This window comes from Leptidea sinapis, chromosome 23, assembly GCF_905404315.1.
Source record: "Leptidea sinapis chromosome 23, ilLepSina1.1, whole genome shotgun sequence".
Classification (NCBI taxonomy): domain Eukaryota; kingdom Metazoa; phylum Arthropoda; class Insecta; order Lepidoptera; family Pieridae; genus Leptidea; species Leptidea sinapis.
This window is the reverse complement of record NC_066287.1, coordinates 11,524,607-11,551,777: the sequence shown is the minus strand read 5'-3', so window position 1 is coordinate 11,551,777 and position 27,171 is coordinate 11,524,607. Positions and strand designations below refer to the sequence as shown.

General features: G+C 34.3%; 3 protein-coding genes and 1 long non-coding RNA gene across 9 annotated transcripts; 3 read left to right on the top strand and 1 right to left on the bottom strand.

Moving 5' to 3' along the window:
* The first annotated feature begins 33 nt into the window (after positions 1–33).
* LOC126971104 (mitochondrial DNA helicase) lies at positions 34–12,994 on the top strand. Of its 4 annotated transcripts, XM_050817253.1 has the most exons (10): positions 34–391; positions 511–737; positions 2,812–3,076; positions 5,141–5,288; positions 5,861–6,017; positions 7,043–7,192; positions 8,400–8,588; positions 9,503–9,691; positions 10,599–10,685; positions 12,527–12,994. In XM_050817253.1, the coding sequence occupies exons 1-10, from the start codon at positions 148–150 to the stop codon at positions 12,827–12,829; spliced, it is 1,959 nt and encodes a 652-aa protein (XP_050673210.1). In that variant the 5' UTR covers positions 34–147; the 3' UTR covers positions 12,830–12,994. The 4 variants fall into 4 exon arrangements, with proteins under 4 accessions (XP_050673210.1, XP_050673213.1, XP_050673212.1 ...); XM_050817255.1 differs by lacking the exons at positions 34–391; positions 2,812–3,076 and having other exon boundaries at positions 664–737; positions 5,128–5,288; XM_050817254.1 differs by lacking the exons at positions 34–391; positions 511–737 and having other exon boundaries at positions 2,938–3,076; positions 5,128–5,288.
* Positions 12,995–15,373: 2,379 nt separating this feature from the next.
* On the bottom strand, positions 15,374–18,178 carry LOC126971103 (uncharacterized). The gene has a single exon (XM_050817252.1). It carries the CDS (start codon positions 18,014–18,016, stop codon positions 15,893–15,895), a length of 2,124 nt encoding a protein of 707 aa, XP_050673209.1. The 5' UTR covers positions 18,017–18,178; the 3' UTR covers positions 15,374–15,892.
* Positions 18,179–19,985: 1,807 nt separating this feature from the next.
* Positions 19,986–22,766, top strand: LOC126971138 (uncharacterized). 3 transcript variants are annotated; one of them, XR_007730828.1, is made up of 3 exons: positions 19,986–20,289; positions 20,723–20,905; positions 21,804–22,766. It is a non-coding gene; the product is annotated as an uncharacterized LOC126971138 (long non-coding RNA). The 3 variants fall into 3 exon arrangements; XR_007730829.1 differs by lacking the exon at positions 19,986–20,289 and adding an exon at positions 20,354–20,534; XR_007730827.1 differs by lacking the exon at positions 19,986–20,289 and having other exon boundaries at positions 20,331–20,905.
* A 2,551-nt stretch (positions 22,767–25,317) lies between these two features.
* LOC126971124 (uncharacterized protein DDB_G0287625-like) lies at positions 25,318–26,950 on the top strand. Its single transcript, XM_050817279.1, has 3 exons — positions 25,318–25,534; positions 25,622–25,978; positions 26,060–26,950. The coding sequence occupies exons 1-3, from the start codon at positions 25,507–25,509 to the stop codon at positions 26,767–26,769; spliced, it is 1,095 nt and encodes a 364-aa protein (XP_050673236.1). The 5' UTR covers positions 25,318–25,506; the 3' UTR covers positions 26,770–26,950.
* The last annotated feature ends 221 nt before the right edge of the window (positions 26,951–27,171 follow it).

The following is a 27,171-nucleotide window of genomic DNA, read 5'->3' as shown; positions in this document are numbered from 1 at the left end:
CGAATAACTTTACTTTTTAGGTTATGTTTATGTTTACAACAACAATACATTACAATTCTTATTTTTTTAATATTTTAAAATATATACATATCGAATGATTGTGTTATTAGTTATACGTGTCTGATATAATTATATAAAAGTAGTGAAATGTTCAAATTTCGTTATGTCAATAATCTACGTAAAACAATCCAAATTTGTGAATTTATTGTAAGAAAGATACATAACGTTGGCCTTAGTGATATACCTAAAATAAGTGTTATTGATATTAAAAAAATATTGCGACAAAAAGGCTTTGCAGTTCAAGACGGATTCACATCAATTACAATAAAGTGTAACTTATGTAGTGAAGAAAATAAATCAAACAGTAAAGTTTATATAAATAAAACTACAGGTACCTTAGAACATATCATTCCTTTAAATTTGTTTTGATATTCTTTAATCGGAAATGGGCATAAGGTTTATTTTTCAAAATTAAGAACATATTATACATGTAAGAATGTTTACTTGCAGGTTATTTTTTATGCCCTAAATGCAATACTCATGGAGACTGGAATATCCTGGAAAGAATTATTAAGAAATCTAAAATTGAAGCATCAGTAAAGGACTACATAGAAACATTGCGTCAAGAGTCACAGCAATTTCAAGAAGAATGGCAAAATCTTACAAAACAGACTATAGCTATGACAAGTTTAAATGAATCAGAACTTTTAAATTTATTCCGGCTTTTCGAGCTACCTGTAAGTCTACTTACCTATTATTAGATGTACTAAAATTTATTATTTTAATTATCCTACTAATATTATAAATGTGAAAGTTTGTATGTCTGGCTGTATGTTTGAACTTCTTTAACGCAAAATCTACTGAATAGATTTTGATGAAACTATACAATAATATAGCTTACACACCAGAATAACAAATAGGCTATAATTTATAAAACTATAGTGTGAATTATACAAAATATAAAAGAAGTGTGATTGTTACTAATGAATACAACTTGCACCATCTCTTATCAACTAGCAAGGAAAAGATCAATACAATTTATATGGCAAAACAACATTTGTAGGGTCAGCTAGTATTTAATAAATTTAATTTCTTTGGTATGCAGATAATAACTTTTTGGACCTGTTAGCATGAACACTCATTTGTTTTAAGTAAACTTAATGCTCAATGAGATGTGTCATCATTTGCATGAGATATTACAAATTAACAATAATTAAAATGTTAACAAACAATTAGGGTATTTGGTTGGTACCTAAACTTTGTAAAACAATGTTAATGTTGTTAAGAAATATTAATTTCAGCAAAACAACCCACTCATAAAAATGACTGTCCTAAAATGATAAAATGATAAAACAGAAACACCATATATATCGGAGTCAAAAACCGTAACTACTGGAGTACCGCAGGGAAGTATATTAGGTCCATTGTTGTTCATAACATATATAAACGATTTCCCTACGGTAACCAACCATGAGATGATTTTATTTGCTGTCGACAGCACAGTGATATTTATAGGTGAAAATTTAAATTCTTTTGAAAGTGACATTAATAATACCATAGGCAATATTATAAACTGGTTGACATGTAACAATTTAATCATAAATCTTGACAAAACTAGCATAATGACATTTGTAAATAGACGCAATAAGATAGCATTGAACATTAATTATCTAAGTAAAAAAATATCTGAAATAACACAAACAAAATTTTTAGGCCTACATATTGATGATTGCCTAAATTGGAAAACCCATATTGAAAATTTGTGCATGAAGCTAAATAGATTTTCATTTGCATTGCATATGCTGTCTAAAGTAGTAAACCAGTCCGCAGTGTTAGTAGCTTTTAATGCATATGTCACATCAAATATTCGGTACGGGATCATATTTTGGGGAAATTCCACAGATAAGGATAGAGTCTTGAAATGTCAGAAAAAATGTATAAGATCTATATTTCATTTAAGCCCTACTGATTCCTGTAAACCATATTTTGATAAATTTAAAATACTTACTTTCCCATGCCTATATATATATGAAGTGCTACTATTCATTAGAACAAATGATCAACTATTTAGTTACTCTGATAGTAAACACAGAAAAAATAAAATATGTTTCATGCAGCATACAACGGCACTTTTTGGTAATAGTATATTTAATATAGCTCCTCAGCTATATAATAACTACCAGCATCATTAGCGGACCAAAACTTAAATATTAACTCTTTTAAAAATAAAATTAAGGAATTTTTAATGACGAAGAAATATTATTCATTTAAAGAATATTTAACAGACATGAATGTATAGTCATTAGAATAAGTTAATTCAGATATTTCAAATTAACATTTTTAGTAAGCAAATTTTTATTTTTCACATTTTTATAATATTATGGTGGATAGACTTTTATGAATAATTTGGTTTTTATGTTGTATGTTTTTCACAGTAAACTTAGAGTAAGAATTGTAAAATATTATTTTTGCATGCCTACCCGGCAGATTGTTAGCACCTATGATTATAATGTAACACCAATGTACCCACTCAATCTATGCAATTAAATGATTTGATTTGATTTGAAAATGTTTCATAATATTCAGTATATATGTTTTTGAAGACACTCTTTAAAAGAAGTCAATGTTAACGCTTAAAAATTTAGAAAAAAGAACCAGTAGTTGGAATTTAATATCATACATATATTATTAACAGCTTTTATAAATTTGTTTAGTTTTTCTGAATTTGTAAAGAAAATTGCCTGTGTGCCTTATACTTACATATTAAACATAATATGCTTTCTTAAGATTTAAATTTTCCTTTATTTTTAGTACCATTCGGAAGTTAGCAGGGTGTTATCTGATGTGCATGTATCACATGACCATTCAACATTGTTTTTCCCACTAAAAAACTCTCTTGACAATGTTGTCGGGTATAGAAAAATTCAGGCAGGCAATGAGGAAGCGATGGAAATATTCGGACATCATTCGGCTGGATTGTATTGGTGCAAGGCCCCAAAAGTTGCAAAGACTGATCAAGCAATTTTAGTTCCTAGCCTACATGATGTACTTCATTTAACTGCTAGTAAAGTTCCAGGTAATAAACCCATAGTTGTAATAGACAATCACTTTGAGTAGATTTTACTCTGATGTCTATGAGTGATATGATGTCTATGATGAGAGGATATTGTAGATTTAACATTTTACTGAATGAAGAGTTTAGAGTTGAACTTAGTATCCTGTAGAACAAATTAGGATGTAAAAGATATTGCAGTTGATACAGCATTAGTCCACGATTATAATTCTACCATTCTTATTAGAAGGTTAATGGTTATCAAGAAAATACGAAAAAAAAATTCTAACTTACACTGGGCAAATCAAGTAAATAAAACGCTATATGAGCGCTGTCATGGCAGCAGGAGGCTTAAAACTGCCAAATGACAATTGTAAATGAAAACCAGCGAAATGAAACCTAAATAATAGTCTGGGACAGGCTAGACGGCTTCATCAATAATCATTTTTGAACTAAAAAGAGTTGAGTTGTAAGGCCAGTTAAAAAAACAATAACTATTTTTTGTTATTATTTCCTATATTGTTTATTCCGCTTCTATTGTAGTTGCGTGAATGTGACTGTTCTGTTTCGTGTTCTTTTAGCCTCTCGCAGACATGCCGGCGCTCATGTAGCGTTTTATTTAAGTGTTTTACCCGTTTTGAAGCTAACATTTTTTTTCGCTATTTTCTTGAAAACTGTGCATTACCTTCTAATAAGAGTTGTAGCACTATGGTCGTGGACCAAATCTCTATCAACTATAATTTATTAAAATTGATTAGGTAAGGTTATGCCAGACCAGTTACCACAACGCACAAGCCGAGCTTAGCGTGCCGCGGCAGCGTCCGGCGAGTGCCAGAAGCGAATTGTAGGCGATTCCCTTTATTTCCTTCCCATTTTCAAATTAGGGAGGGAGGGGAACCTTCTCAACCCTTAAAAAATTTCATTATTTGAGGTAAGGTTATAATGCTTTTTTCTCTGGAATGGTGCATTACCTTGTAATAAGAGTGGTAGCATTATAATCGTGGACTAAAGCTCTATCAAATACAAAAATTTTTACCACCTAATATTTTGTGCTACAGGATACTAAATTTTAACCAGACTTTATTTTAATTTAAATAACAATTTAAACTGCATGTATAGATTTTTAAATAATTGCCTGATTGAACTGGGAATCGAGCCCGCTACACCAGGAAAAAAATACTCAGTAGTTTTATCATACTGATCAAAAGGCTTCATCATAGCGCTATTTTTTTACACTCATTGAGAGATTTGGTGAACAACAATACAGATTCACACACTGCACTTGCGGTGTGTATTGTTGTTCCAATTAAAATGTATCATTTGTGTCAAATTACCGCAATTACTGTGAACTGCAGCATGTTTGGAGAAAAGTGGAATCCTTGCCCACTCCCTCGAGGGATAATCTTGTTACCAACCACTAGATCACTTGGTGTCATCAAGACAGCACTTCATTGTGTGACTCCTACTGCATTTACCACGGGAAATGTTCCAAAGATCTGTTTGACCTGATTCCTTCCGCTGAATTCCACTTTCGCACCCTACAAATTAGGATATCATCCCCACACATCTGGGTGTATGTCATTCCTCCGCAGTGCGGTTTTCAAGGAACTTTCTTCCACATGCAACCAAGCAAGTAGAATGAGCTTCCTTGTGCGGTATTTCCACGATGACATGGGTACCTTCAAAAAACGCGCGTACACTTTTCTAAAAGGCCCACAAAGCGCCCGTGACAATTAACATCAGGCGACCCGTACCTTCGTTTGTCATCCTCTTCCATAAAAAAATTAATAAAGTGATGCTTCATAAATGGCTGGCTATGATGACCACGGATATTCTAAATAAAAAAGTCTAAACTAAGCGTTTTCGTTACTACAAGCAAGAATTACTAGAAGCTTTTGAAAAGTTGATAGTTGCAAAAGTTAAAGGCTGTAGTTCTATTGAATCGGACATACAGCAGGTTCCTCAGTGACATTAGATGGCAAAATGCTTTTTGCAAATAGGGTTTCTGCTGAAACCCAGACATCAATGTGGTGCGTATAAAATTCCGCATACAATTTATGTAATGATGTAAGCAGTGTTAATTTGTAGGTAATATTGTATGGTTGAGTAATTGCAGTCTACCACCTGTTGTGCTTCCTGTGCTTGAGGGTTATCAGAAACTATGCCTTTGGGGAGACTGGGACAATATGAGATCTGTTGCAGAGAAACTTGGTGAGGACAGATGTCGCTTTGTGAGGTAAGTGTTGAGTCCTAATAATAAAGCAAAAGTTTGATGGCATGTCGTCCATCCTGCTTCGAACGTGTGTCCCTGAGATTATATATAATAATAAAAATATTGACACACTTTTTACACAAATTATCTTTCCCCAAGTTAAGCATATAGCCTGTGTTATGGGTTACAAGACAATGATATATTTAATACAATATACTTACTTAAACATACATAAATTCATATAAACATACATAAATACATTTAAACATCCATTACTCGGAAACAAACATCCATATTCATCATATAAATGCTTGCACCTACCGGGATTCGAACCCGAGATGACCTACATATTTGAGTAGGTACTGTGTGTTTGTTAAAAAAAAAATTTGTGGTAAACATGAAAACACATCTCTTTTTCCAGCCAGGGACCCCACAAAACTACCTTACTGTAGAACTACATGTATAATGTACTTTGAAAAAATTTGCACGTCATAAATATCGCAAACATGTACTTTATGATACTTAATATGTAACAACAACCTAACACTGTTTTTGTATCAATTATTACGTCGTTCACGAAAACACCTTTATTGCAGACCCACAGATGGTTTAGTGACAGCGACTGAAGCGGCCGAAGCACGCGTTTCATTGAAGTCATTAGTACAAGAAGCAAAACCTGCTTCCCATCGCTCTATAACAACATTCGCTGCACTAAGAGATGACGTGTACGCTGAACTGACAAATCTTGATAAGGTATAGAATAGGTAATATATTTATTGTAACGTACGAACTTTTCCTATGTTGGTATATTTGACATTTACAGAGGAAAGACGGCCAGTATGCCACGATCATGTATGTTCGGGATACAAATTGTATGGAAATATTTTCACTTTGGAGTCATGTGAAATTATTTCTAATACCTACTATCTGTATTTAAAATGCTCGTAGTAACCTATGTTCACGCAGGGAATCCCGCAAATATAATTGCTGACCAAGTGCTTATCCGGCAAACGTTGTTTTGTCATGTCAATTAAGTACCCCGCGTCCGCTCATAGTATAAATTGTCATCTGTAATGAAATTTCATTTACCGAATGATCTGTATTGCGAATATATAGGTATTTCTAAGTCAAAACAATATTGGATCCGGAGAAGTAATAACCATATAGTTTTCGCATTATAACCGAATGAAAGAATTGATCTCTACTTTTATTGTGAAGGTATTATACTTTTTTTTAAATACCGTATTATATTATAATTAGCGCTCACATCCACTAAATATAGCCGACAAGTTCATCCGTTGGCTACTATATGGTGGCTGCGCGTGATATCTACTTAACCATGCTTTAAATATGTTTGTATATATCATGTTTAACTTTATAGTTATATCAGCCGGAAGACGTCCACTGCTGCACAAATGCCTCCCCCAAAGATCTACACGATGATCGGTCCTGCGCTGCCCTCATCCAGATTATTCTCTTGACGAATCTTGACCGAATCGTCGGTCCATCTTGTGGGGTACCTGCCAACACTGCGTCTTCCGGGTCGCCATTCTAGGACTTTTCTGCCCACCGGCCATCTGTCTGTCGAACTATGTGCCCTGCCCTCTGCCATTTGAGTTTCGCAATCAATTGTAATATGTCGGTAACTTTGGTTCTCATTTAATTGCCCTACTAGTGGCCATGAGCTTTCTCATCAGGCCCATAGTTAGCGACCACATTCGCGTACCGTAAGTCATCATTGGCAGCACACTGTTTAATTTGCTTTAATGTTTTTATAGGTGCGTGGTGTGAAGTGGCAGAGGTTTCCAGCGCTGACACGTTTGTTGGGAGGGCACAGACGGGGCGAGCTGACGGTCCTCACGGGACCCACTGGCTGTGGTAAAACCACACTCTGTGCGGAGATGTCTTTGGACCTCGCACAACAAGGGGTTAATAAATTTTTCACTATAATTTCACTAAATGTGTGTTTAGATGTGTGAACTGCATCGGGTTCAGTGGCATCCATCAGTAGACCTAGTTCTTCGGGGCCACCAATTTTGCTAAACTAGCCTAGCCATCGACAATTCGGAATGTTTGAAAAATATTTCTTATTTATTTAAAAAAATATATTGTCTTTATATCATATTTTGGTACCTAGTTGTGATTGGTTTTAGGTACCTACTAACATAACTGATAATCATCTATGTTATTATAGATCTATCACAAAGGAATTAATGAATGACTGAATTGTATTCGATTGGTCCTCGACCTTACAACCACAAGTAAAGAGACAAGAAGCGCAAAAATGGCGCCTGCTGCCATTTTCACTTTTCCTTTATCAATGTATTATGAGTGCGGCCGTAGCTGCGCACTGAGTACGGCTTAAAATGAATATTTTTTTAACATTTAATGTATTTCTTTACTATGCGAAACTAGTGTAAGTACTATAACTTTTTACAGTTTGTTATTTTAAGTAATATTCCTCACTCCTGGGATTAAATATACAATTTTTTTTGTACCAATTTAATAAATTAAAATATTAAATAAATAAAATTTGTATATGTACGTACAACTCTTTTGAATAAAACACTTTTTAAAGGATTGAAACGTGTGTAGTTATTGTAACTTTCATATTCAAACTTCATAATGACAACTACCTATGACAAATACTATCTTGGCTCATTTCATCTATAGTCCCCCTGAAAACGGTATCTGGAATGGTCTTGAAACGTCGGGTTAACTAAAATAATAATAAAAGAAAGTTACAATAATTACACGCATTTTAATCCTTTAAATTGTGTTTTATTTAAATGTGTAACACTCGTGCTAATTGAAGAAAATTCATAGATAAAACTTATATTCTGTGGTTTACGGTAATTCTGACAAATCTGTGATTTTAAACTTTTATCATCGCGGTACTATAACATAGTAATTATTGTGACGATATACATTTTATTCGTTTGCATATATTCATTCATTCGCGCAAAAATTGTCTGAAGTCAAAACTCTGCCTAATAGAAGCGTACGCAGAGTTTTGACTTCAGACAATTTTTGCGCGTGATTGTGAGTAGTTGTTGTACGTCAATGGGTGCAAAATATTAATTCTAGATTGGTATAAATCTTAAGATGTCTAACTAAACATATATAAAATTATAGGTGAAGACCTTATGGGGAAGCTTCGAGATCAGAAACTCCCGCTTGGCCCGCACGATGCTGCAACAATTTGCAAGTGTTCCACTAGAACAAAATCTGGAGAAATTTCACTTTTATGCCGACGATTTCCAGAAGCTTCCAATCTACTATCTAGCGTTTCACGGGCAACAGCCCATAAAAGTTGTCATGGAGGTAACTATTTTTGTTAAATGTAAATTAATTACAATTGGCGCGCGAATCAATGTCGAGTTTAGGAGTTTGCTAGTTCTGTGACCTAATTTGTGACAGTCATATCGATAAATTGTACATAAATAAAAACTGGTGGCTGTATTATTAAAATAAAATATTACTTACTAACAGTGTCGTGGAGGCAAAATGGCAGTCGTTACAAAATCGCTGCTGTCATTACCCAACTCTCGTTGACCACCTCAATCACGAACCTATCTATGATATCTTCAATTAATAGATCATTTTATGCCAGCAATGTTCTTCCAGAGTAATTACGTGGTTGAAAAAGCCACGCCAATTTTTCACTGTGATCTGATTGCGATGCCCTTAACCTCTTTTAATTTCGATAAGGATGCAACTTTGTGGAATCAAGAGCTGCTGCCGGTTTTTCCTAACCGATACTACTCAGCATAGATCATACTTTACGGTACATACGATCGGACACTCACCATTTCCCATTAGGTGAGTCTCCGATCGTTTGCCACTGAGAATAAATAAATAAAAAAAAATCCGCGTTAGCCCCTTCGAGACTTTTATGTTCCTTCGCAACTATTCGCAGCAACGTCAGAACGAACGGAAGTTTGGTGAGGGGTATACCTACGCGCTTTTCAATGAAAAATACGAGGATATTTATATTCTTAAGTGGCGTCTCAAGTAGACGAACGCAATTATAGTGCCGTTCAGAATTTTGGGGTTTTTATTAATCCTGAGCGGCACTGCATTGCATTGTGCGTATCAAATACCATCAGCTGAACGTCCTGCTCGTCTCATCCCTTATTGTTATAAAAAATACGTAAAATATTACAGAAATCCTACACCACCAAAAAATAAGTTAGATTCACGATATACGTGTGACAATTGTTATTGTAAATTTTTAGGCGGTCGAGCATGCGCGCTACATGCACGACATAGCCCATGTGATCGTAGACAACGTGCAGTTCATGCTGGGACTGGGCGAGGAGAAGGAGGGAGACAGATATCTGCGACAGGATGCCGTCATCGCAGCCTTCAGGACCTTCGCGACCGCCAGACACTGCCATGTCACGCTTGTCATGCATCCGAGGAAGGTAATCAATATTATCAGTCGTACGAAAAATAAAACGAGATTTGCTCTAGATTGGTATTCCCCTATCCTCCTAGAACGTTAACTTTCTAGGGTGTCAAACATCCATTAAAAAAACCTTTTTCCCTTTTGTATAATTATAGGTAGATACCTAATAATATGTACGGAACTCTCGATGTGCGAGTCCAACACGCGCTTGTCCGGCTTTTTAATATCTCCGATTCATAAAATTTTATCTGCAAATAGTTCAACGTAACGACATTATTATTTGATAAAAGGTCAGTGGTAGGTATGTATAAATAGTAAGTATTTTAATGACGGCACTGCAGTGATAAGCAAATATCTATCTTAAACATTATAATATGCTTGACTTTTTATTATGATAATATATGAGTAGGTACAACCAAATGTCAATGATCAAATCAATCATAGATGACGATAAAAGTAATTTATGAACCTGAAACTAATTCTTTGATTTCCTTTGCATATTGAATACTTTTGAAGTGATAACTTCGTAACGTAACGCGTTACGGCGCTAGTCTGTCTGGCTTCCCTTTCTCTCACGCATACGGCAGCGGTATGCAGGCTCCTCCTATCTGACTCTGACCAATTGTTATATTTATAGCATAGTTTCTCAACCTTATTTTGCTCACCGCCCACTTTGAGAATATGTTTTTTTCTAGAGTATTTTTGTGTATTTTTTTGCCTTTTAGACTATATTTTTTAATCTACCCACGCCCCATCTCAATGCCGCCTAATTTTCTCTGGGTCTTCTACTGCCCCCCAGAAAGTCTCAAACGCCAAACAAGGGGGCGTTATCGCCCACGTTGAGAACCTGTGATTTATAGGATTAAATAATGATACTATAATAATGGTCATACATAAAAATTTTAAATGCACTTTTTTTATAGGAGCGTGACACTGAAGATCTCTCGACTAGCTCTATATTTGGCAGCGCGAAAGCGTCCCAAGAAGCAGATAATGTGCTCATTATTCAGGTAAGCATTTAATAAATACTACAGAATAAAATTATGTGCCTGCTTCTTTTTATGAAATAGGAGGACAAACGAGCGTACGGGTCACCTGGTGTTAAGTGATCACCGCCGCCCACATTCTCTTGCAACACTAAGGGAATCACAGGAGAGTTGCCGGCCTTTAAGGAAGGTATACGCGCTGTTTTGAAGCTAATCATGTCGTATCATACCGGAAACACCGCACAACGAAGCTCATTCCACAGCTTTGTAGTACGTGTAAGAAAGCTGCTTGGAAACCGCACTGTGGAGGACCGCCACACATCCAGATGGTGGGGATGATATCCTAACTTGTGGCGTGTCGTACGAAGGTGGAATTCGGCGGCAGGAATCAGGTTAAACAGCTCTTCCGAACGCTCCCCGTGATAAATGCGGCAGAACACACACAATGAAGCGACGTCTCTACGCAACGCCAAGTGATCCAGCCGTTCACCGAGTACTCTGTCCCACAATTCGAGCTGCTCTGCGTTGCACGCGGTCAAATAGATCGAGCAGTATCAACTGGGGTGCGCCAAACCAGAGATGACAGCAATACTCCATGTGTGGCCGGACCTGCGCATTGTAGAGCGCTAGAATGTGGGCCGGCTTGAAGTATTGCCGTGCTCTATTAATGACGCCCAGCTTTTTCGAAGCCAATTTGGCTTTGCCCTCCAGATGGCCACGGAATTGGCAATTGCTCGAGATTTCGAGACCCAGTATTCCGATACTAGGCGAGGCTTTAAGGGAAGTGTTGTCGAAGAGCGGTGATACGGCAAATAGGGTTTTTTTAGTGGTAAACGCGCAAACTTGAATCTTCTGGGGGTTAAATTGGACAAGGTTCAACTAACCCCATTCCGCGACCTTCTCGAGAGAGGACTCGATAGAAGACACAAGTTTCTCCCGGCACTGGTCGAGTATTTCGAGAGAGAGACCTGCATGGCCCGCGTATAGGGCAACACCAGTGCTGTCGTCTGCATAGCAATGTATGTTGGAGGTGTCCATCATATCATTGATATGCAGAAGAAACAGCGTGGGAGATAGCACACAGCCTTGGGGCACTCCAGCGTTCACGGGCTTGGGGTTTCGAGCAATAACGTGTGACGTATTAAAAAAAACTACTTACCTACTAGATCACGTTCAAAACAATTTTTGGTGGAAATTTGCATGGTAGTGTACATTATATATTTGTTTAGTTTTATTATTCTCTTATTTTAGAAATTACAGGGGGGGGGACATTGTACCAGTTTAGAAGTGTCGCTCGCGCAAATTATTCAGTTTAGAAAAAAATGATATTAGAAACCTCAATATCATTTTTGAAGACCTATCCATAGATGGGTTTGATGAAAAATTTTTTTGATTTTCAGTTCTAAGTATAGGGAACCCCCAAAATTTATTGTTTTTTTTTCTATTTTTGTGTAATAATCTTAATGCGGTTCACAGAATAAATCTACTTACCAAGTTTCAACAGTATAGTTCTTATAGTTTCGAAAAAAGGTGGCTGTGACATACGGAGGGATAGACAGGCAGACATGACGAATACATATGGGTTTTGTTTATTGCAATTTGGCTACAGAAGCCTAAAAAATCAAGGGCTTTTTATGTAATTACTAGTAAGTTTAGTATGTGACCCGGCAAACGTTGTTTTTCCATATAGATTATGTACCCCGCGCCTGCCCATTGTATTATTGTCATATAATGAAATGTCATTGACTGAGTTATTTGTTCTAAGTCAAAAAAATATATGTTCAGCATAAGTGATCACCATAAAATTATTTAGATACTTAAACTTTCTTTGATTAATTAAGTAATTTTTTGTTTTCAAATTGTAGGATAAGAGACTAACAGCAGTAAGGGGTAAGAAATATTTACAAGTTGCAAAAAATCGATACAGCGGCGACCTTGGAATTGTACCTTTGGACTTTGATAAAGATGCATTAAGTTATCAATCGAAGAAGAAAACCAAAAATAAAACAGACGAACCCGATAAATTACTTGACGATTGCTTCCAAGAATATTCATTAGAAAAACCAGTAGGTTCTGAGACAAGCGGAAAGAAAAATAGTAAACAGAATAAAAAAGAACATATGGACAGTTATTTGAGTGATATTTTAAACTTGAATCGAACTCGATAAACTAGAATGAAATAAATATAGTATTAATGTAAATATTACCATGTTTATTAATTTTTGTAATATAATAGAACTAAGATGAACAATTTGTTACTGCACCAAGAAATCTATGATTATAATGTAATATTTTCCATACCAAACGCGGTCCTATTAAATGCTTCCTAGAAATTGTATTTCATTGTCAAAAGCCAGTGACCACGCATAATCGTTGTAACAATGAATGATGCTGTGAAACGCATGAAGTCATTTGTCATTTATGGGGTTTTTGGTTGCAAATTAACAGAAATATGTAGGTACCTAAATGTAACCATATTATATTTAGTTTTATGTTTACCATGAAATGATTAAGTTTTTAAAGGAATCATTATGTACACAACATATTTTAACGGTTTGATTTGATAATAAATTTCACAAATAGGTACACAGTAAATGTGGCACGAGAACACTAATCGCGTGCGTCTTATATGGTTAAGTTCAGGACGGGACGTCCAGGAGGTTAAGTCCCTCTCTATCATTATTGCACCCCATCGTTACTCTATCTAGTGGCTGAGTTGGGCCACTATTATATCTATTTATTACATAGGGTAGGTCAGCTCAAAGCGGCCACAATTCATTTTTCGGTTAATTGAAATGATACCGCTATGTTGCAGTTCTGTCCGCGTAACAGACCTCCCGGTCCGCGTTGAACAGTCGTTCGGTAGCAGTGGGATTAAGGACTTTTCTGCAGTGACAATAAATATTTTTCCTATTATCGTGCACAAAGTTCGATTTTGCGCATGCATTTGTGTTCGCAAAGCACTACTTTCCAACACGTTGATTGCGTGCTTTTACTACACGTGTATTGCTTTTTATATTTAAAAAAAAATGTGCAAAGCGGCTCAGGTAAAGCGGCCAATGACCGCTTTACCCATTGTAAGATTCGTTGGATTATAATGCTTAATTCTTTTGTTTGGATTGTCAACAACTATAAAAGAAAAACAACCCAGGCGTCATGGGACGAAGATATCATAGCCCAAGCAATTATAGGATATTTTCAGCACTACCAGCTGAAAGAACTACTCCTACTGTCGTTTACTTAAACTTGGTTCAGTCAGAGCAATTACTCCTAATGAGTTGGGTAACGTTACTATAATTGCAGTAGGATTAGTCATACCACGTATTACGAGAACTTCACCAGTTACAGATTCCTTGCCTTATTGACGAAGGCTGAAATATTTGTTATATAAGCCTTATGGCGCTTAAACCACGGCCAAAAATGAAACCAAGTACCACCAATCGGCGAGGTAAAGTGGGCTGAAATTTTTACAAATAGAAGCAAAAGAAAATGTTGACAGAAAACATAAACATGTTGCTAACAAAGAGAAAACAGTAGTAAAGAACAACAACACAAGAAGGCAGATACACTTTATTCTGTATTTGTAAGAGTTTTAACTTTTATTTGAGTTTCCGGAAACAGCCTTCTTGGAAAAAACGTCTGGGACTAGGAATGATACTCAAAAGCAGTTGATAATGCCACAACTCAACATTATTTTTGCGTGCTTTAGGGAGCCATATGAAGATCCACCCGTGGATTCGCTGTGATTGTGGTGTATTGCCAACAGAATAAATAAATTTCTTTTGAATTTTGGGGTGGCCACATTGCCCTTACTCCCATGGCCGCTTTGGGCTACCACTTGGGCAAAGCGATTTTTAACAATGTTTTAGCAATTTACATAATCATTTGCTAATTTTTAAACTTACGCAAATCGGAAATGCTCAAATTAAAAATTCAATAAATATTTCTACATATTCGTACAAAATTCTTTACTACACTCTGATCTAGTATGACACTAAGGATGGTTTGCATCATATTTTCGTAAAATGTAATGTTAGTAGTAACCCTAAAGTAGTAAATATCTACTCGATATTGAATATTTATTTGATACTTTTGACAGCTCACTATTTAACATTAACAATAGCTTAACCCACGAAGATTGAATGGTTACAGTTAACAGTTAAACTTAGGATGTCATCCAAAAATTGTCAGATGGTGCAACTCATTTTTTGCTTCACAATGAAAGTGAAACGCAAAATACATAATTCACATTTCCACAGACAAAGGTCTCCAAAAACAAATGGCCGACCGTTCAACAGATTACTCTCTATGGAATGTTGGAAAATTTACCCAATACCTCCTTCTAAAGACTCAAATGGGAAATTGGCAGTGAACAATTATAAGCTCAAATAGTTGGCGATCTCATGTGATAAAATTTGTAATCAAATGCTATTTAAAAAACAGAAGCCCAATGAGTTTCATGCACCCATTCTTCTCAGGTGTGAGGCATATATTTTCGAATGGATTATATAGATTTTGATATTCAATACACAATTTAAAATCTTGGGATGGGATAAATTGTCCAATTATTTTGGGATCATAGAATAAAACAAATTAATAATTATTTTAATTTGAACAATATATTATAATTTCTCTGATAGGTACATTTCATGAACAATATATAAATAAATAGTAATCTTTATATTATATTCCTATACACCTACATATAATTTCCATACTATATTTTTTTTATTATATAATTTTATTTTACCATATTATGACTACTGTTTACAATTGTACTATAATTAGTTAGATTTTTATTTAATTAAATAAGACTAAAAATATCTATTTAAAAAAATCGTTTTTAAGTTATAAAATGCAAACATTACTAAAAATCAGATAAGTAAGACTTAACTTGTGACGAAATAATTTGTTTTTTTTCTAACATATTCATGTTAATAGAATGGAATAATTTTAAATCATATTTAGTAACTATAATATACAGTTTATAGTAAATAAGTAACAGAGCAATGTGCTATTAAATGTCTTGTCTCCTTATCTAAATATGACGATATGGTCATTAATTGCAAAACTATTCAGCTCTGAGCTGATATCACAATACAATATCAATTATTTTTGTGCTTGATTATTGTTTTCGTAGTACTGCTTCTTCAAACATTTACCGATAATGGTTTTAATGTTATATTTTTATTATATTCATTACTTGTTTTCTCTGACTTATTAATCTTTCCTTACTTTACAAAATGGTGCTGGAGTGCATCCACTAATGATGAGTCATTAGTTCGTTCTTGCTTCCGTTTACATTTTGGACATGGTTTATTCTTATTCAGACATTTTGCATGAAACACACTGGAGCATTCTTCACATCTGTATGTTGTGCTTGTATCAAAGGGATATAATATTTTAGGATCTCTACAAACTTCACAAATAAAGCCTTTTTGACTACACAGCCAGCACTCCAGTACATGTATTTTGGCAAAACTAACAACTTTTTCCAATTGGGATACTAATGAGCCATTTGGTATTTGTGCTAGATCTGAAATAGTGTACAAATGCACATGATCATATAAATACTCTCTCGGCCAGATCCTCTTTTGTAATTCCTCAATGACTGGTTCTCGACATGTAAATATATAAGCCCTCAAAAAATTCAATTGTATTCTCAATTCTTGCAATTGAGCCATATCTGATACACCTGAATATATTTTAGGATTTTGTTTTTTCATGTCTATCCAAGGCTGATGTTGGAACTCTAAGAGAAAGATAGCAGCTTTCTTAGAGACAGAATATCTTTTAAAGTCCCAATTGTGTATAACTCTAGCAGGGATGATAAACACATTTGGATCCATACAATTAGAGCAATAGTATTCACCTGTGTATGCACACACTTTTGCCTTGGAAACTGTACTACCCAATAGATCTTGACATCCTTTACATTGGTAATTCTGACTATCAAGTCCTTTCTCCCTTGATAATAATCCTAATTGTTTCATCATTTTCTGCAATTCTTGAGGTGTGAATGCTTCCGTTGTGCAGCTAGGAACTATCTCAAAGTCCAAGCTTTGTAGTGAAGGATCATCAGGATCAGGAAGTTTGGTGAGCACAGGTACATCTAGGTTATCTTCAGATGATATCTTCAGTTCTTTATGAATATCTCTCATGATGTCTCTCAAGTTAGGTGTATTTGTATTTATTTCACCATACAAATTTGAATTATCAATGAGTGAAGAAATACTTTTTAGTTCTGGTGTCTTTACCATACTACTGCCATGAGACGAGTTTGAATTAACAGAAACATTATCATCATTATCATTTGACCAGCCTTTTCCTGAAAGGCAGTTGCCAGTAATAATAACATCATTAGGGACTATAAATCCCTCTGAATCCACTGATGATGAATATTGGGTGGTATCTATGGGTTCATAACTTGTGGATGGTTTCTCAGATTCATTTGGCTTCATTAAATCCTTCTTTATATCAACTTTCAAAGTCTCTTCAGTCTTAATATCTTCAATATTGTCAGAAGTAATCTCTGACTCTTTATCTCTGATTATTTGGCTTGAATTTTTAGACAGTATAAAGTCTAATGCTTCATCTTCATTTAATGCCAACATTTTTCCCAGTCCAGTTATATTTGAGCTTTTTTGTGGAGTTGATGCTAGTTTAGGTTTTATTTCATCAATTAGAGTACTTGCTACATCCAATCCGGCTGCAATTGGTGCAACTTTCATGGTTGGAACCCATATGCCAGCGTGCATCAAAACTTGCTCAGGCCATTGATTAAGGAGACTTGAATTTATTGGTAAATTAAATTGTACACATGTTTCTAGACCCTGTATAAGCTTTTGTGCTACCTCAAGTACTTCAGAGTCACAAACAAAAGCACTTCTATTATAAAATGGTTTCACAGCTGACATATTTCTTAGTAAAGTTGCCATGTAAGATGACAGTAAGCATTCATTAAGTGCGATACGTAGCCATGCACGACACTGCCCAATCTCAGTATTAATTTGTGGAAGTGAAGAAATTTGATCAATGTTTTGACGATGCGAAAGAACTAGCACTAGGGGCCAGAAGCTCGATTGAGGTCGATAGTCAGGATCAGCAGAAATTGCATTTTTTGCTTTTCTTAAAAACGTATCCTTCAATCCGTGTAGGAAAGTAGCCTCTAATGCCATACATAGTGTATTTGTAGAATCTGAAGATCCTAGTACACTATAAAAGTTTTCTTCGAATTGACTATTGTATTGTATGTCTTTAACACATTCGGATAAATTATTTATTAGAGATTCTTTGATAATAGTGTCGCGACTCCGAATATTGAATCCAGAGGTAACATTCTTGAAGAACGACATAATCAATTGCGAAATAAAGCACTTGATAATTTTTTGTATTTTACGTAGATATATTTTAGATCATTAAAAGAATTTCACATTTAAGCTTTGTAAAACGCACACTAACTTATTTAATAATAACAAGTAACAACTTGATAAAGTCTATATACACGACAAAATGTAAACAAAGATAACTTTCAAGAGAATGTCTTTGATTTTGACGTTTGATGGATTCATAATTCTATAGATTTTTTTTTTGGTTCTGTTCGTCCATCTGGACAGGCAAAGGGGTCAAAAGCCCATACAGCCAAGTCTTCATTTTTATTTTTCTATTCTTCACGTTACACAGCTTGTTCAAAGTCAAGCTAAGTATTTAATATTTATATAATCTTCATCTTCAAACATAAATAGTACAATTTCACATAAAAATAGTATTTCGTGTTCTTCATGTTTCATTTTCTTCATATACATATAGGTTCGCAAGAAAGGCCGAAGCCAAGTTTTTTATTGATAATATTCTTGTTCCAATGAAGGTCAAGCTTAGTCCGGGGTTTAATAATAAACTTTTATGATATAATACTGAAATATAAATCTCATATACGTTATAAGAAATATATTATACATGAATTATAAGTAATAATGATGAATATTAGTTGAATATAATAATTATAAGATAATATGAAACTAATTTAAGGTATAACTACAAATATACTATTTACATTTATACATTAAAATTTACATTATAAACACGTACAATATGTTTTAAGTCTGTGTAAGGGATTGTGTCAAAAGCCAAGCCGTATTTTCGAATTTCGCCTACCGTTGAAACTATAAATTTGTAAAGCGGCACGAAGCAGTCATAAGTTTTCAATAACTGCTGAAGTGAGCGCGGGATGTCTTCAGCATTCTTATAAATATCCAAGAGGCAGTCTATCAATGTAAATCTTTGAAGATTATATTGGGGACAGTCAAAGAAAATGTGATCAAGAGTTTGGATGGATAAATTACAGAATTGACAAGTTGGAGAATCTAAAACACCGATCCTAAATAAATGAGCACGACTACGAGAATGTCCCAGACGTAACCGACAAATTGTGATGTAAAATTTTCTGTATAAATATTTTTTCTTTTTAACAAACCAGGGAGGAGAGATTTCGTTTTTAATGTCGGCTAACCATTTGCCCTTTGTTTGAACAACTTGTTGCCAATAATTCTGAAAGTCTTGCAGGAATGTACCTTTAAAATGAGATAGTGCATCTGTGTGTGGTATGGGAATGTTCAAAGCAGTATGTATCTGATTACTATTCACAATAGATTTAGCAAGATAATCAGCTTGTTCATTTCCTTCCACGCCTATGTGTGAAGGAGTCCAGAATAAAACATTATCTTTTGTTAGGGATAAGCATTGATATTTGTGTCTAATATTGTAAATGATGAAATTAGTTGTAACATTACATTTAGGATATTGTAAAGCTTTTAAAATACTCATGCTATCTGTTATAACGATCCAATTATTATATGACTGTTCTCCAATATATTCTAGAGCAGCATATATGGCAGCACATTCTGCTGTGTATATACTAGCCAAGGTATTTAACCTATGACCAAACCCACTCCGCAGTTGTATGTAATAAACTGCCATAGAGACAGCAGTATTACTTTTAGATCCATCAGTATAAAGTTGGTTATAATTTTGCCACTCTGACAGCATACTATATACCTCTTCCTTATATTTTAATGATTCATTAATAATTATTTTAATAGATGTATATTTTGAATTATAAGAATTTAAATAACATGGCCAAAGAATACTAGAAAATAGATTATGATCACAAGAAAAATGTAACAAATCAGAGATGCCTTCTACTTGATAGTAGGAATTATTGTCAATTCGGTTAATATAGTCCTTTATCTTTAATAGGAGTGGATGATTATTAATAGAAGCTAATTTGAGAAAGAATTTTGTTTGTAGATATTTGAATCTAAGAACTAGTGGGGGAATATTACATTCTACTTGTAATGATATAATAGGAGTAGACCTAAAAGCGCCTGTTATGATCCTTAAGCATTTATTTTGTATTTTTTCTAATTTATTCACTAATGTAATTACTCCACCATAACAAAAGAAGGCATACTCAAAATGGCTACGGACTAATGACTTATATAGTGTTAGCAAGATGCGTGGGTCTGCACCCCAATATGTACCAGCTAATGATTTCAGAATATTGCAGGCCTTTAATGCTCGATTTTCTAATATTTCGACATATTTGTGCCATCTAAAATTACTTAAAAAGGTAACTCCTAAAAACTTTATTGAATCATCTATTGAAATTTCCTGAGTACCATAATATATTTTTGCATCTCTTATTCTTATAGAATGCTTTGAAAATATTACTACTTTGCTTTTGTCAATACTGACCTCAAGACTTAGATATTGAAAATAAAGCTCCAATTTTTTGAGTGCTACATTAAGATCTAACACAACATTTGATAAATTAAGTCCTGAACTATACACTACTAGATCATCAGCAAATTGGAGGTTAGAAACTCTATTACCCAAAACAAAATTTATTTGATTTATGTAGATTATAAAGAGCAATGGACTCAAAATTCCGCCCTGCGATACGCCTCTATATGAATATCGAGGACCTATTAATTGGTTATTGACTCTAACATAAAGTTTACGACCATGCAAGAAATTGAATATCCGACTAACTATTTTTTCAGGGACATTTAAGGATAGAAGAATGGATGATAATTGTTCTAAATCAACATTATTAAATGCTCCTACAACATCCAAAAAAACACCAACCAATATCTTACTGTCAATCTGGGCACTATGGATGTCAAGACATAAATGCCGTATACTCTCACAAGCAGAACGACATCGAAATCCAAATTGATTATTAGGTAAGAGGTTGTTACTTTCAATATAAAATATTAATCTCTGTTTTATTAATTGTTCAAAAATTTTACCAACATACGAGCTTAGTGTGATAGGACGATATGAATCAGTTGAACTAGAATCTTTCCCATGCTTTAAAATCGGAATTAGACAGTCTGTTTTCCATTCTTCTGGAATAGTGGAGTTCTTCCATAGGAGATTTTATATTTTTAGAAACTTATTTAAGTTAGAAGAGTTTAGGAGTTTAAACATTTTATAGGAGAGCCAATCCAAACCGCATGCAGAGTCCTTTCTTGATGATAGACCAGCTTTTAATTCTTCAATAGTAAAAGGGGCAATCATAAAAGAGTTAGTGCTATTTAAAGAATGATTATTGTGAATAATTGTCAAATTTGGTACTGTATCTGGAGTATATTTGTGTAAAAAGTTGGATATCCAATTATTGCTAGAGAAACAATTATTATTAGAATATAAGTTCTTAAATTTCCTCATTTTTGTCAAAATCTGTTTCATTGGCGTTAACCTATTTATGGTGGAGCAAAAATCTGTCCAGGATTTACGACGTTCAAGTCTTAATATACATTTTTTCTTTGCTTGAGCTTGCTTAAAATGAATGTAGTTTTGGATATTGCAATTTAATTTGAATAACAGATAAGCCTGTTTGCAATCTTCTACCACTTTAGTACATTGCCCATTCCACCAGGGAAGTTGTCGCTTTCTTTTAGGTAGATTAGTAAAATTGTTACATTGGTAGTTTGTTTTAGGTACTGAATTTTCTACCGCTCTAAGAATTATGGATCAGAAGTTATTGTAAGACTTCTGTAGATTACAATTATTTATATCAAATTGTTTTAACAAGTCATTTACTACGTTCTCATATTGGTTCCAATTTACTATTTTCAGATTACTGTGTGGAGGAATGTTGGATGGAATTGAAGAAGATTCAGTTTCCGACACTACCATGGAAAATTTTGTGATTGTAGGCAAGTGATAGCTGCCCAAAGAGTCCTGATGAACTTGCCATTCACAGCACAGGAATAATGAAGATGATACTATTGTTAGATCTAGTCCATTTGGTCTCCAAGAATTAGAACCCACTGTAGTTGGTTGACCATTATTTAAGAGAATTAAGTCATTATCGTCCATTACATCCATGATGTCTCTACCTCTGGAATTGGTTCTATTACAACCCCAAATGGTATGGTGAGCATTAAAATCACCAGCAATTATTAGTGGTTTTGGAATACTATGCAACAGTCTATTAAATTTATATTTGTCAAAGTTAGGTACACTGTTGCCAGGACTATAAAAGCTAACAATTGAGATGTCTTTTTGTTTGTATTTAATTTTGATTGCTACATTTTGCAAGGTGTTATCAGAAAATGTTTCTAACTTTTGAAAATAAATGCCATTTCTAACAAAAATTGCTACACCATTGTGATCATTACCACAATCATTTCTTAGTATTGTATAACCTCTGATAGAAAACTGTATATTTGGTTTAAGCCAAGTTTCTGATAGAAGTGCTATGTGTATGTCCTGCTCATAAAGAAGGTTTTGTAGCTCAAGTCTGTTACTCAACAGACTTTGAGCATTCCACTGTACTATGTTAAGTTTGTGACAGTTGAATGTGACGTTTTATTTTTAATTTCTATGGTATCTTTAATAGCTGAACTAATTGCGTGTGAGCTAATGCTTTGATTCTGTGTTTTATTTGGTGTAATGACTTTGATTATTGATTCTGTGATTAGGTTCATTGCTGCTGGATTGGATAAAATTAAATTAATGATGTCTTGTGTGTTCTCTGTCTTATTGAGTGATGGAAAGTTTGTTGGATGTTTAAATAAATCTGATAATGGTGTTTTACTTTTATTTTTACTATCCAATATCTTTTTTTGTTTTATAGGGCATTGACCTGATACTGCAAGATGGTTACCTTTACAGTGCACCCATACTGCTTTGTCAATAGGTATAGTGCATTCTTTATATGAATGATTTTCAGTGCAGATTGAGCAACGCTGAGCATTCTTACAGAATTTAGCCAAGTGGTCAAACCTAAGGCATCGGAAACACTGCTTAACTGGCGGCACATAAGGTCGCACTGGTAGACTCCACATCTTTAAGTGAACGTAATCTGGGAGTGAAGTAGATGACGCAAAGGTAATAATGACTGCCTGTGTAGGTTGTAATATAAAACCACTATCGGATTTGTTTTTTTTTTATTATACGCCGAACAGAAATATTTTTTTTTTTGTACTTGACAAAGATTTGAAAATTTTTTTGTTGGACATATCAATGGGTACGCAGGAAATCACTCCAGACAATTCAGTGGCACCAGCTGGGATGGACGCCTTAATATTTTGTTCCCTTAAAAATGTCGTGTTGTCTAGGAATGTATTAACCAAATTAGGTCGTTCAAACACTACTCCTATCTTATATTTGTTGAGTTTCTTAAGATATTTAATGCCTTTAATGAAGCGCGATAAGTAGCTACTAAGAGTTAGCATGTCACGACTACCAAGTGGCTGTTCAGTGACACTCTCTATGAAGACTATAAATTCATGACCGGCACCTGCGTCTTCCGGATATCGGCGACAATAGTCGGCCACCCTATATGGCAAATAAAAGTCCTCGTGGTCTTCCAAAACTGTACGCGAATCTGAGTATTCGCTACTTTCAGAGGTGGAATCTAAAATAGACTCACCAGTATCTCGTTCCGGCTTCGTTTTTTTCCGCCTTTCCGACATCTCTTAGCACAAACCTAAATCACTAAATATATAGACTTTTACTTATACTAAACAAATTAAATGATAAACATATACAAACTTAGATACATTTCAAAAATATGAGGATTAAATACAATATAATAGAAATATTTAATTTTATAGTTAAAAAGACCGCCCTAAGCACTCAAGAGTTCCCGCGCTTTTTCAATTCCATAGATTACTCACAGAACACTTACTCTAATGAGAAGAACGCCAACTTCATACTAGGAAAATGCGAACACGATACTAGCGCCAGTTTTTGCGGAACTAACCACTACAAAAAGTCGGGAGATTTTGAATATTGCTAGGGAAGATTGTTTTTTAGTTTTAAAATGCTTAAAACAGAATCTTAATATTGATCTCAACAAGAATCATAATATCTTAATGATCTTTAATAACAGAAAAAATTAATAATGGAAATGGTAATTCCAGTTAAATTATATTTTCTACATTTATATATAATGTTAAGTTTTAGAAATTAATGTGAGAAAATATGAATTATGAAAATTAATTATCACATAATTACCTCGCAACTTTCATTCTTTTAAATTCAGAAGAAATGTGGGTTTGATACACAAAAACGCGTCATCAAACAGCATTATACGCATCTATTTTTGGAAGATTATCTGATTGCGTTATAAACAAATCCACTTTCAGTCATTGTAAGTAATAATTAAACACATTATTGAATTATAATAAATCAACATATAATTTAATATATCGCTAACCGACGAAAATAACATCTAGCAACCATTTACCATTGCTTATGTTTATCTAGTCACTGCGCTTCAACCAATAGCATTGCATTTCGATGTTTTATATTTCGCTCGTATTTATTGCACTTTTCTATAATATTAAATATTTATTATTCAGCACAAATTTATTTAAAAAAAACTATTTAAGATTAAATAATAATAAAGATTAGAAAAAATTATATTTCAACTAAATTTAAATTATATGCATATACCTTATTGAATAGCTTCTGGAGGATTTAAGCACAGGAGTACCACCAGCTATCAGGAGCTCGGTTGTAATTCCATCGCCACCCAGCGTCTTGTTGTTTCCATTAACCTGTTATTATACTCGTCCACGTCAATGCAGTCACCGAGGCATTCGAAGCGGGTTTGCCATTTGAATTTAATTTGAATTTTCCAAGTTTTGAATCTTGTACTTACGAGTTCTTTTGTTTGTTTAGGTGAGCAATCCGATAAATGACCGTGAAATTGAGCGTTTTCTTGAAGATGTTTCTTCTCCAGAATCATCTCAAAATCAAGGCATCCCTTCCACGATGACAGGAAATATGATTCCAATGAAAACTATGAGCCAGACTTTGATAAGCTATGTGAAACCTTAATTTTATATTATTATTATGGTGACGCATGGAATAAGAGTAAATATGGGGGCGGATGTCCTGGGTCAACAATTAACGACAGGTTAAGGTGATAAGTCTATATATAATAATACAAAAAACTAGATTTAAGATAAGACAATAATTGTTATTTATATAATTCAATTATTTAAGCGAATAGAGAGAAATTTCATTTATAATAAATATTAAAAATTTGTCGGGTATTTGTCTTCACAACCTGATTTTTGGGGAGAAAGCGACCAGGTTAACTGGCAATACTGGGTTCGGCCTTCCGCCTTCGGCATTCCATTGATATTTGATGTATTTTTGTCATTTACGTGTAAAATTACTGATGTATTTAGTTATGAAAAAATAATACTGTTGTAGGTTATTTAAAAAACCTAATGCTGATATTATTGTAGTAACACATGAGGATAAATTAGGTTTTTAAATATAACTGGATTGGACTATTGGTCATTGGAGCACAGTCAAAATGACCGATACTGTGAATATGTCCCTCGGTGAGATTTCCATATTGTCCTAGTTGGTGATCTGTTGTTGTTAAAATATACGATGAACAAGGCATTTATTTATTTTATATGTTATAGACGAAATAATAAAACAGAACAAAAAAAATCAAAGCAATAGAGGCGGTGGAACTATGCGCGGGCGCGGTGGACAACGCGGTCGTGGAGGCAGAGGAAGAGGTGCTGGCGGTCGGGGACGTTCCCAGTCACGATCGAGAACGCCAAATAATAACGGACGATCGCGTTCACGCTCTCGGTCAAGAGGGCCTCGAAGCCAGTCTCAAAATCGGAATAGATCACGGTCCCAACAGCGCAGACGTTCAGTGTCTCGATCCCGATCGCGTTCCCAAGTCCGAAGCATAACGCCAAGAGGAAGAGCCGGGCTAGAAAACCAAACAGAAATGCCACGTCTACTCAGAAGTAACAGAGGAATCAGAGGTAGTTTTTTGATTTTGAAAATTTATTTTTGCACACATTCTTTTGAGATGTCATTTTGCTTATAAACGTTTTTTGTTTCAGGTGGTTTTCAAAATATGAAACTCAGGCGTTCAAACTCCTTAACAAATGTACAGGGTGGTATCCAAAACAGATTAGGAATAACAAACCGCGTAAATTATAATGCTAGGTCTCTTGCAATAACCAAAAGAGGAGTTTCTAAAAGGGGTCGTGGTTTCAACACTAGAAACAGATATAGTAATGTGGGCCTAAGATCTGATCAAATTCTTAACGAACAGAAGCTGAACTCAAATAATTACATAAGATCCCAGACATTTACTAGATCTAGAAATAATTCATTCAGTTCTCCATCTCAATTAACAGTGAGTGTAGCAAACAACTTTGCCAAAAAGCGCAGAAACAGTATTGGAAATGCAGGGTATTTAAATAGGCAAAGTTTAGCTCAACTTGATAACCAGTTTGGAGGATATAGAACTAGGAATGGACCTGGTAGTGTTAAGTCAATGGGTTCAAATCAATCTCGTCAATCTAACTCTAGTAAGAGATCTTCACAGTCTAGGGGTAGGGGCAGAGCAAGAGGCAGAGGCAACAATAGGGGTGTTGGAAGAAATTTTATAAACAAACAAGTCTTGAATCCAAAGCTGCAACAAGCTATAGCTCTTATCCAAGGTAAATCATATGGTGACAACACAGAAGTTCCACCTGGTGTCAATTTTACCCCTACTCCTGCTACAACTAAACAAACATTGCATCAAAGATTTGCTACAGCTTGATCTACTTGTATATTATATGTACCAAACTGGACTTGTTTAGTTTTTAAGCATAAGTACAGTACAATCAGTAACATTGGAATTTTGTTATGACTAATTAAGCATGAAGAAGTATTTTAATGTTTTCATTTAACTGTTTTTGTTACTAATTATACTATAAGTGATAATAAAAGTCTTAAGTTAGTGTACACAATTTATTTCTTAATTTTAACTATTCATAAGATTTTAAAGCAGGTGTCATAAATATTAAAAACTCTTACAGCATATATGATTTTGGCATCATAATAAGAGAGTCCATAACTGAAAAAAAAATGTTTTGTTAATTATTATTTTATAAGTTTACAAACATTTTTGGGTTATGAAAAATAAAAAAAATTAATGACAAAAGATATAGATGATTATTTC